This window comes from Aythya marila, assembly GCF_965140915.1.
Source record: "Aythya marila genome assembly, chromosome: 19".
In the NCBI taxonomy this organism is placed as follows: domain Eukaryota; kingdom Metazoa; phylum Chordata; class Aves; order Anseriformes; family Anatidae; genus Aythya; species Aythya marila.
The window spans coordinates 8,642,361-8,653,324 of record NC_139060.1 but is presented as its reverse complement, the minus strand read 5'-3'; the positions used below and the strand labels follow the sequence as shown (position 1 = coordinate 8,653,324).

At 49.6% G+C, this 10,964-nt stretch overlaps 2 protein-coding genes across 2 annotated transcripts; one reads left to right on the top strand and one right to left on the bottom strand.

Moving 5' to 3' along the window:
- Window positions 1–909: 909 nt before the first annotated feature.
- On the bottom strand, window positions 910–4,007 carry BBLN (bublin coiled coil protein). The gene is made up of 2 exons (XM_082775778.1): window positions 3,723–4,007; window positions 910–1,115 (listed from the first exon to the last, which is right to left on the bottom strand). Exons 1-2 carry the CDS (start codon window positions 3,829–3,831, stop codon window positions 922–924), a joined length of 303 nt encoding a protein of 100 aa, XP_082631904.1. The 5' UTR covers window positions 3,832–4,007; the 3' UTR covers window positions 910–921.
- A 1,064-nt stretch (window positions 4,008–5,071) lies between these two features.
- PTGES2 (prostaglandin E synthase 2) lies at window positions 5,072–10,834 on the top strand. The gene is made up of 7 exons (XM_082776004.1): window positions 5,072–5,318; window positions 6,464–6,658; window positions 7,317–7,372; window positions 7,956–8,108; window positions 8,684–8,884; window positions 9,184–9,301; window positions 10,024–10,834. The coding sequence occupies exons 1-7, from the start codon at window positions 5,106–5,108 to the stop codon at window positions 10,150–10,152; spliced, it is 1,065 nt and encodes a 354-aa protein (XP_082632130.1). The 5' UTR covers window positions 5,072–5,105; the 3' UTR covers window positions 10,153–10,834.
- Window positions 10,835–10,964: the final 130 nt, after the last annotated feature.

Sequence of the window (10,964 nt, the reverse complement as noted above, 5' to 3'; positions counted from 1 at the left end):
AGACTCAGGAACAAATTTTGTTTCAAACTGATTTTAATAAAACAGATTTCTTATAACTTCTTTAACTTTCAAAAACCTCTTTTAACTCTACAGAAGTAGAACAGTAAGACTTGCTTCACTGTGCTGGCTCCAGGCCATCCGGACACGATCGCAAAGTCTCAAACCACAATGCTCACGAGTACTCCTGTCAAAATGTACAGGCAGGGCTCTGCCCCCATCCCACGGCAGGCAGAGCCCCGTCTCTTTGTTCCCAAAGCTGATGCTGCAGTGGGGATTAACCCTGCTGCTCTGGCTCTAAAGCCCAAGTCCTTAATGGCAGCTCAAGGAGTTAGGCAGCTTCCAATTAAATTAAGAGTCAAAAACATCACCCCAGTAGCTTATCTGCTTGGAAGGGGATAGAAAAGTGCAGTTATCTGGGAGTGTCTGACGATATTTCTTACACTGAATAATGGTGAAGCTGTAGTTCAAGGCAGGAGATGGCCTAAGGCTCCTGTCTGTGCCAGATTACCCCTAGGGGCGAGCCTGGAGTCAGCACAGCCCCTGCCTACTGTGCTCTGTGAGGGAAGAGACTAGAGCCATAACGTTCCTCGCTCGGATGCAACAGCGCAAAACACCAGAGATCATTTTTCCTCTTTGTGACGAGAGCTTGCTTGCAACCAACCTGCATGGCATCAGGCTTCCTACAACCAGCTTTAACCGAGTGGCAGTGCTGGGGGGAGAAAAGAACCACGCTCCTACACCCACCCGCGTGCTTCTGCACCTGTTACCCAGCTAAAGGAAAACAGAACGTGGAGGCGAATGGCAGGACACTACCACGGGAAGGAACAAGTAATGGGCAGAAGGAACCTCATCTATTCAACTTTTATGTGAAACCAGCGACCGGTAAATGTCCTTAGAGACGGAAAGTGTGGGGCCAGCCCACTAGACAGGAGGCTGTGGTCCCTGCATGTCAGCTTCCATGTTCTGCTGCTCGCTCTGCTGCTGGAACTCCAGGCGGGTCTGGCGGTTGGACTCCAGCAGTTCCTTCAAGCAGGCGTGTAGATAATCATTCTTCTCCTCCAGGTGATCCAAGCAGGAGTTGATCTGGTCCAGCATGGAGTTTATTGCTGCATATTCTAAAAGGAAGGGAAATAAGAGACTGAACGATGCAAGTACGTTGTCGCTGCAGTCGGTGAAAGCAGTAAAAGCTTTTGCAAAACGTGCCCACAGCATTTTGGTTCTTATCTGCCCCTGGGTGGGTCAAGTACGATGCAACTGAATCCTCCAGGTATTGAATTCACTGGTCAAATGAAACCAACGGGAAGCTGGAGAACTGGTAACAAGATCAAAGGCACGTTACCTGTAAGCAGCCCAGACCCGTTCTGGGCATAGCTGGCAGCCTTTGATCTCGTGCATAAACAGCTGAGCCCAGGCTGCCTGATAGTATGTGGTGATCCCCACTGCAGCGGGACCAAATAAATCCCAAGGATGAGTTAGCCTTTATAGCTGCCCTAGGGCTCATCTTTCCTGATGAGGATGCAGGCACGCTGGCAGCGTGCCCAAGTGTTTACGTTCTGTAAATTACTTGTCTAAGGTTCCCAGGCTGGGATGTGACTCAGGAGGGCCTGGGTGGGTTCACACTGCCACAACATCACTGCCACTGCGGCGGCAGGAGCAGGGCCGAGCCCCAGGGGTGCTGGTAGTGCCACCATCCTTTCCAAAGGGAGGTAAGTGTGAAGCACCACGTCCAACCGCAGCGTTTTCGCACCCCATTAAAGCTTTGGGTAATTTGAGTTAAATCCAAACTAATTCAAAGTAATCCTAATAGATGGGTTTCTTGTTAGTTTCTTATTTAAAACATTTGTTTCAAGTGCGGAAGCGTTAGTTTCGGTACAGTGGCATTTCACAGTGATGCATATCAACAGCGCTAATCAGCTGACAGCCTGTGCTGCTGCCATGAAACCCTTGCTTTCGCATTGTGCCAAGCACTACTCACACAGCCCTAGAGAACACCCAAAAGCCAAACTGGAAAACCAGCTGAGATAAAACTTCTGCTGACACATTACTTAGGAACTGCCAATTTAGCACTGGCTGAAACCCTGGCTTGCAGGGGCCCCCGGGGAGCACCGGTTTTGTTCCTTCCTGAAACTGCACAGGCTGAGTGAACGCAGGGAGGCAGGCAGCAAGCTGTGACCCGGGGAGGTGAGGTTTGTGAGGATCGTGGGCAGGGCGCGGGGAAGGAGGCCTGCGTGGGTGGGACGAGCCCACAGCTCACCGCCTGGCGCTGGCTCTTCTCTCTGAGCAGCTGGGAGAGCACCAGAGCCAAGCATGACCCACGCAGCACCTAGCTGGAGCGGTGCTCTGAGCCAACAAGGGATACAGAGAAGGGGAAGCAAGCCCCTAGGGATGAAGGTGAAGCCGTGCTGAAATCCCCCAGCCTCACGAGCCCAGCTTTGCCCCACTCAGCTGCTGAGCCCAGGCACTCGTACAGGCAGGGTGCCCACAGCCCAGCACAGCAAGCTCAGGCGCTGCCAGTGCCAGCAGGACGCTGGGTGTTCCTGGGAGGCAGAGGGGTGATGCCAGGGAGAGCCCACGCTGCAGCTCGGGGCGTGTTTAGGGTGGTGAACACAGGGCAGTGGGACTCTGCATCAGCACCCCATGGCGCTGCTGGCCCCAGGCCCCCAAATGTCCCTGAGTAACAGAGCCCCTGAGCTCAATGCAGGATTTGATCTGCGCGTGGTGCTCCGTGTTCCAATTAACAAGATGCCGAGCAGATACAACAGCTCGTTCTGACAACTAACATTATTCACCAGCTTGGGCAAGAAGGCTGTAATCACAGCAGGAACCTAATTACTCTCAGTGCCTAGAGCTTTAGAAAAGGCCATTTAAGTTGTGCTGCTCTTGGAAGCGGGAAAAAAAAAGTAAAAACATTTTATTTGATTGACTTCTGCTAGTTGCAAGCTTTGTTTAAGGAAAATTAGCCACCTCCTCTAATGAAGGTGTTGACCAGGAGTACGGCTATTCACGTTGTTTCCTGCTGTGCATTATAACAGGAACAGTTACCAAAAACCAACCACGTTCCCTATTTAAGGTCACAGAAGTGATCCACAGCCTCAGCACAACTGAACCAGGAAATATCTACAGATCTTTATGACCAGCTACAGCACACAAAACCCCAGTGGTGATAAACCAGCAGAACACTTAATGGAGAGGCTGGATGCGGATCAGATTTGGTGACTGTCTCCACCACATCTACTCACAAATCACTGGGGGATGATGCAGAGCGGTGACAAGTCTTGGGGTATCACAGCTCAGAAACGACCTCCTGTCAGTGCAGGAGGGTCCCAGCCACAACTACGAGGCTCACCGATGCAGGTCTCATCTGGAAACCAAAGGGTCTTTCGGGAATCAGAGTGTCAGGGATTGGAAGGGACCTCAATAGATCATCTCGTCCCATCTGCCGGAGCAGGATCACCTCAATCAGGTCACGCAGGAACACATCCAGGTTGGGTTCTGAATGTCTCCAGAGCAGGAGACCCCACAGCCCCTTTGGGAATCCTGTCCCAGAGCCCCGTCACCCCCACCGTGAGGAATTTTCTTCCCACATTTCAGCAGCACCTCCCATATCCCAGCTTGTACCCCTTGTCTGGGAGAGCGACACTCAGCTCTTCACCATTTTCAACAGTGGCAATGTGCCCTTGAAAGGCTTCCTCCTCCCTCCTCCTCCTCCTCCTCCTCCTCACCTTCCTCCCCGAAGCCGTCCCCGTCCCCGTCCCCGTCCCCAGCCCCGTCCTCGCCGTCCCGCCCCGGGGGGCCCAGCGGTGCGGGCGGCTCCGCGTTGGGTCCCGCCATCGCCGCGCTGCCATGCCCGGGGGCGGGGCGGCCGGCGGCCAATGGGAGCGCTGCGTTCCCCCCGCGTCACGCCAGGAGCCGGGTAAAGTTTGTGGTTAGCGTTGTGCGGGCCGGGTGGGGTGGACGGGGCGGGCACCCAGCGGGGAGGTCTCCCCCCGCACGCTGTGTGCGGTTTTTGTGCTTTTTTCCCTGGGTGTTTTCCCCAAATGAACTTCCAGCGTGAAGCTGTTGCCTCGCCTTGCAGTGTCTTCGCTCCCTCAAGGTCTTCCAATCCATAACCACCGCAAAGTGCATTTGAACGCAAAATAAAGTTGGTCTCTGGGACCACCATTGCCATCCCGTGATTTTTTTCCCCCAAGAAACTTATTATTTGTGTGATCAGGCCTGCACCTCCTGCAGACAGAGCGTCTCGCGGTGCCGTGGCTGCAGCAGACAGATGCCAGTGCTGCTGAGCTCCCTGCTGCAGCCGTGCACCCTGCTCCTGTCACCAGTTCTGCGTGGCTGCTGGGCGGTTCGCACCAGCCCCGGGTCACCTTTGCATCTCCTCTGCCCCAAAAGCACGAGCTCGCTTTGTCTTTCCTTGTCCTTGACACGCTATCCGTCATACTTCACGCAGCCTCAGGAAATCTAATCACTGGAGAAATTTTTCATCCCCGGGAGAGATGTCACTGGGATGGAAATAACTCGGAATTAGAGCATTAAGTTAAACAGCTCAAGCCCAGTTCGAAGACTCTGTAATTAAGTGGGTATCTGGGGTGAAGAAGAAATATAAGGTTGTGTCCTCATTTGACATCACAACCGGCTCTTTTCCTTTCTGTAGAGGCACCCATGCCAAGCTGGGCCCCGTGCTGTGCCCTAGGCAGGGGAACTGCACGTTAATATAATGAATACTGTGACTGTAATGGAAAACGGGATGACCCGCAATGTAAAGTGTTGCGTTTACACTGCGGGTACCTGCAGGTCACAGACAGCAACCCTGCCGGGCAGAACATGCCCTCAGAGAACACGGTATTTCACTTCCACCTTATAATTTGGCGTCTTCTCAGCGAGCCCGGATTAAATAATTACCGCTAGGAAGCCAGGCCGCGTCGCTGTACCACCAGCAAGTCCCTCAGCGTTCACACAAACCCCCCGCGCCCGCTTGGGGCGGCTTTGAACCTGGTTCCTTTCTCTCCTCCCTTTTACCTCAGCGCGGCGGCCGCCATTTTGTGGGCGGGGAGGCGCCGCGGGGCGGCCGCTCGCAGCCCCCCGCCCCTGCGCGCCGTGCCCGCAAGATGGCGGCTGCCGGCCGGGCCTGGCGGGCGGCCCTGCTGCTGTCCCCTTGGCGGCTGCGGGCCCCGTGCCGAGCCTACGGCGCTGCGGCGGGAGGTGGCGGCGGCGGCGGCGGTGGTCGCCGCTTGCTCTTGAGTGCTGCCTTCGCCCTGGGTGGCGGCACCGGTCTCTACCTGGCGGCCCAGCACCGCCTGCGGGAGCACTCGGCCGCTGAGGTAACGCGCCGCCGGGCCCGCTCGGTGCCTGAGGCGGGTCTCGCCTCCCCTCCGCCGCGCTGCCTGGCCTCAAGGCCGGCCCCGAGGCTTTATCCCCTTTGTCCCCTTCCTTCCTTTGCCTCCTCGCTTCCCTCAAGGCCAGGGCCTGGCGGCGGGGAGCCTCCCGGGGCCCGGGGGAGACACCTTCAGGGGGGCGCGGAGCGGGTTCTGCTGTCTCTGAGGACCACACGGCCGCTTTTGCTCAGTTTTCAGTCAGGAAACCGCTTAAAATTGTGTAAATATTTTTAACAGCCGCACTCTTCTCGAGTGGTTGTACAAAGTGCCTGTCAGAACTGAGAGCTCGCGGCTTGTGAAGCTGCATTCTCTGTTAGATAATTGTTGCTTTTCGCCAGCACCCACGGAGGGTTGTGTAACCAAATGGGTTGCAAATAAGCAGCAGAGCGAGATGGCTGCGTTTGTTTTATAATGTATGACTGCCGGCCAGCACGTGTCAGGTTGCTGAAGTACCAGCAGCGTTGGGAACCATCCCTGCTGCGATGCTTCGCTGGCAGTGCCACCCTGGTCTCTCCTCTCGGAGTTGAGCACAGGTTGGTTAATCCCAGGACACTGAAGTTAGGCCAATGCATGCCTAAAATCTTTATGTTCCGGCAGATTTTACCTCTGTGTTTCTATAATCAGTTGTGGTATAGTACCGCCACCCCTTGCTGTAGTGTGATCAACAGCAAAGTCTTTTTGTTCTTCCTATGCTGTGCCCTCCACAGAGATTGTTGGGCAGGGGAGGAATTGAATTGAAAAGGCTTCTTTTTTTTTTTTTTTTTTAAAAGACCATTAAATACAATTGTGATTTTCCTCAGTTACAGAGTTTTGTGCAGAGCAGTAAGCTGTCTGGATCTAACTTCTTTTTCTTGCCTGTGAGTAGGAGTTTTCAACAGGTTAAGCAGATGTTTAGAAAAAGGGGTATTTAGTCCCTATAGCAGGTGATTTGTGATGTCATTTGAAGAAAGCATCTGTTAGCAGAAAGATTTTAATTACCAGAAGTTGAAATTCAATGTCAATGACTAAGACTATAACAAAAATAGGGGTTAAAAAAAGATAATGTTTCTATTTAATGGAAAATGAAAGCTTGTGGTCTCTTCCTTCCCCAGCTGCCTACAGGGGACCTGCAGCTTACTCTCTACCAATATAAAACGTGCCCTTTCTGCAGTAAAGTCCGAGCTTTTCTTGATTATCATGGACTGCCCTATGAAATTGTGGAAGTGAACCCGATAATGAGGAAAGAAATCAAATTCTCTTCCTACAGAAAGGTGCCTATCCTGCTAGCCAATGCTGGAAGCACTCTGGTAAGTCTTACCGTGCTGAAAGCTTGATTTCCCCATAAGCAGTGGTTTGGAGGTTTTTATCTCTCTGTGCTTTGCCACATGCAGTATAATCTTCAAATCATATTTTATTCTCTCAAGAGCTTAAGATTTGTTTGTTGTTTTGTGGTATCCTCTGCCCTGGTCTTACTAGAGTTTAAGTCTTTCTTCCAAAGTGTGTTGTTTTGTGTAGTGACTCTGTAATCCAGTACATGTCTGGATTCTTTCAGCCCTAAAGGAGGACACCTTTTTTTTTCCAGAAGTAAAAAGAATGGCTTGTATCTTATGAGATCTCAAGATTACTGACAATTTGACTATCTGTGGCTTTTTTAATGTGAACATTGCTTTTCTATTTGCTGCAAAGAGCCTAAATCCAAAACCTGCTAGTATTGCCTGAGTACCTGGCCCTTAGGTGGTCTCTTGTCACAGTGAAGGACAAATTTGAAATGATACTCAAATGATCACTGCAGAGATCTGTGTGTAGGGCTTTAGACTTGCAGGGTGGCCAGTGGAAATGCATGAAGGGAAAAAGGGACTGTGGTACTAACTTGGGACCTCAGCATGCAGGGCAAAAGGTTTTGAAGGATTTCCATTTAGGTTTCACCAATTCTTCTTAAAAGTTTGTCTTAATTCTGTTTTTCAGCAATTGAATGACTCTTCAGTGATCATCAGTGCAATAAAGACCTATCTCATTTCCAAGTAAGAAAATTGGATGGGGGAAGAGTTGAATGTGACTATCTTTAGAAAACTGGAGCTTAAGAAGACTCTTTGAGTCAGTTGTTAGTGTCTTGCTGACCTTAGCCTCTGAAGCTATGGACGTTTGGCCAGGGACTGACTTGGCTGTGATGGAGTGAATGATGCATGTATGTGTTGGGATATGTGTGCAGTGACACACATCTGCCTTTCAGAACTACTCCTTTTCACCTGTGAAATTCTCTTTGCATAAAACCTGCTTAAATGTGGACTAGAGGTAGTTCTGGAACTGAGCTTACATTTAGCCATACCATCTAGAGTGAAATTGCTGTACCTGTGTCCTTTGGATCCATACTAAAAACATTTGACAACTGTAAGAAACTCTATGTCTGCAAAAACTTACTTTTCTGTGCCAGACTGGAATGTATGCTGATAATGGTTATTTGAAAGTAGCTGTTCCAGCTAGTTTCAAATTGGAAAGCTCATGCACTTACCTTTAGACTAATAGGTCGAATCTTTTGATTTCTTCTTTGCTCTTTCCCGTTCTTGTAGCAGCCAAATCAGGTGTGAACTATGTTTCTGTCCACAGGAGGAATAGCTTAGAAGAGATTGTGTCCTTTTATCCTCCTATGAAAACTGTGACTGATCAAGGCAAGGAGGTATTTGAGTATGGGAATAAATACTGGCTCATGCTGGATGAGAAGGAGACAAAGCGAGTCTATCCTGTCAAAGAAGTGAGAGTGTGAGTGCTTTTAAGTTTCTGGGTCCTCCAAGTCAGCTTACAGCCTACTACTCCTAGATATCCTCAGGGGTGGTGCATACATCAAGTCCTGTGGGTACTAATTATTCCTTTTAGCACCCCCTTGATGTTTAAAACCTTGGTAGCTGTGGTGTTTCGATGTGTATTTTGCCTAATTTGTAACTATGTTGTCAGAAGGTCTAGTTCCCCCCCATTGTGGTCACGCTAGCCTTCAGTTGCTTCCAGTTTCCTTCTTGGCCTTTCCTCAATGTCACAGAGGAATGCTGTGGAGTGCTCGTTTCCCAAGGCTGTATGTTCTGCTTTAGTTCTCGTATTGGGAGGAGGAACTAGTGCTCTATCTTTAGTCTTAATTTTAGATTGAGACTGAAGGAGCCTTGCCAAAGTTAATGCTTCTGAGTGCATTTCAGAGAGGTCACCAGAGCACACGGCTGGGTGGGCTTTTGACGTTACTTGTCCTTGGTACAAACTCTGGCTAATGTCACCGTGATTCTATCTGCCTCCTGTAGCCCTGCAATCTCTACCTTATTCACTGAAAAATCTCTTTTGAATGCCTGCAGGGAAGAAATGAAGTGGAGAAAATGGGCCGATGATTGGCTTGTTCACCTCATCTCCCCCAATGTCTACCGTACCCCAAGGGAAGCCTTCGCGTCTTTTGATTACATCGTCCGTGAGGGGAAGTTTGGCACCGTGGAAGGTTTCTTTGCCAAGTACATGGGGGCCATTGCCATGTTCTTCATTAGCAAGAGACTGAAGAAAAGGTTGGTACCACTGAACGCCAAGTACACAAGAATAGCTCCTTACTTGTCTCAGCTATGAACTCCAGAGATCAAAGGGCAGAAGCTCAGTATTTTAAACCAAACCGTTTCATGCGGTGCGAGTAATAGCTGTACTTCTTTACCCAGCGGTACTGAACCTCTCTACTCATCTGTTTATTCACTGGCTGTTCCCTTCACCTTAAAATACCTTCCTAATTCCCCAGCCCGTAAGATTAGAAACGATGAAAGGTTAAAGAAAGAAAGATACTAGTGTCTTCAGGCTGGTTCTTTTCTTTATTTAGACATAACCTTCGAGATGATGTCCGACAAGACTTGTACGAAGCAGTTGACGAGTGGGTAAAAGCCATTGGCAAACATCGACTGTTCATGGGCGGAAACCAGCCGAACCTTGCAGACTTGGTAAGGGGTTAATTCCTCTATCTGTAGTGACCTATATTGCAAGTTGGTGTCTGATCCACGTGAAATGGTGAATACTAACATGGGCAGAGAAGGTGAAGGATGTGAGACATACGTCCTTTGTGCAGTAACACAATTCCCACGTGAAAGGGACTTAGAATACTTGTGTTAAAATAGGACATTTGTTGTTTTCCTCTAGAGAAACATTCCTTAAGACAGAGCCTGCAGTACCCTTCTGCAGGTGGATGTTACAGGTCTTGTGGAAGCGTGATAAAAGCAGGTTACAACCTGAACACTGCTCTGACTAGTGAGCACTGAACAGAGCCTCACACCTGCACGGGTTTTATTACACTCAGTGCTGCTGGGGTGTCTCTGCAGGCAGCAGAGAGTGGAGCATGATTCATTCCCTGCATCAGCAGTTCTCCCTGGAATGCAAGTGAAGCATTTTCTACCAGGGCTTGCTGCTGAGATGGGATTAACTGTTGCCCCATAACTGCATGTAGATTCTTGTGTTTACTTACCATTTTCTCATGGAAAAAGCATGTGCTTTCTTACTACCTTTCTGCCCACTCAGTCTTCCTTACTAATCAGAGTTGCGGACTAGATGGCAGAGCAGATAAAGAGGCTTTACTGTCTAGGCTATCGAGGCACTCTCATTGTTACCCGAAGCTTTTTTCCACCACTGACTTTCTCAGTGTTGTTCTAATCTTCATCCTCTGGCACAGGCAGTATATGGGGTCCTCCGAGTCATGGAAGGGCTGGAAGCCTTTGACGACATGATGGTTCACACCAAGATTCAGCCTTGGTACCAGCGCATGGAAGAAGTCATTCAAAAAGCTGAAGTTGCAGTCTGATGCCAGCTTCAGCTGCCTTTCTGAAGTACTTGCATGGATAAAGCTTCAGAAGGAATGACCTTGTATTTTTTAAAGAGTTGAACGGGCTGGTCACACCTAATGGACTGACACGCAGGTACAGAGACTGTCCTGTTTATGGTCCTAAGTCTCAGCGAGCAAAAGGGATCCAGCTATGCACAAGTCTGAATGTGATACTTAGAAGGATGGGGACAGGTAAAAGGAAGAGATCTTGGATGCTGCTGGAAAGGAGAAGCTCTGTGACTGAACTGAAGAATGGGCTGAACAGGCTTCTTTTAGGGGAGAGCCGTGCTCAGAGCAGGTTACTGTAAAAGCAAGCTGCTTTCTTGGCTAGTGTTATGGCCATATCAGATACAGTAGGTCTGAGCAGCTTTTGCTTCAGGCTGTCTTCCTCCATTCATCCACGTCATCCAAAGTGTTTTCTCTGAGTGAGACACTGGATACTAGATTTTAAGTGACTCTTAATTTTTCCTGCAATAGAATCCCGTAAGCCCAGTGCTGAGGGAACTGGAGGAATCCATGACACTGGCAAAGGCATCCTTCCTAAGACAGAAAAGATGCTGCGCTTGACAGATTGTAAAATTTTACTCTTCCATGTAAACGGTTCTTTCACTACCTGATTCTGTACGGTCTGCAAGGATAAAGGCTTGCTTCTCTTCCTGTGCCCTTTGTGAGATCTGTGAATTCCTACTTGTAATGCCCCCAAATCACACCCTACACAGAAACCACTCATGCAAAACAGTAATTTTAAAATTTGTCTTGCATGAAGTCTCTGGAATACCCCTGAAAATCTG

Coding starts and splice junctions, on each gene's coding strand:
- BBLN (XM_082775778.1), bottom strand. CDS start 3,831: ATGGCGGGACCCAACGCGGAGCCGCCCGCACCGCTGGGCCCCCCGGGG. Junction 1,116..3,722: donor GGACGGCTTCGGGGAGGAAG/GTGAGGAGGAGG, acceptor CCTTCCTTTTAG/AATATGCAGCAATAAACTCC.
- PTGES2 (XM_082776004.1), top strand. CDS start 5,106: ATGGCGGCTGCCGGCCGGGCCTGGCGGGCGGCCCTGCTGCTGTCCCCT. Junction 5,319..6,463: donor GGGAGCACTCGGCCGCTGAG/GTAACGCGCCGC, acceptor TTCCTTCCCCAG/CTGCCTACAGGGGACCTGCA. Junction 8,885..9,183: donor AGCAAGAGACTGAAGAAAAG/GTTGGTACCACT, acceptor TTCTTTATTTAG/ACATAACCTTCGAGATGATG.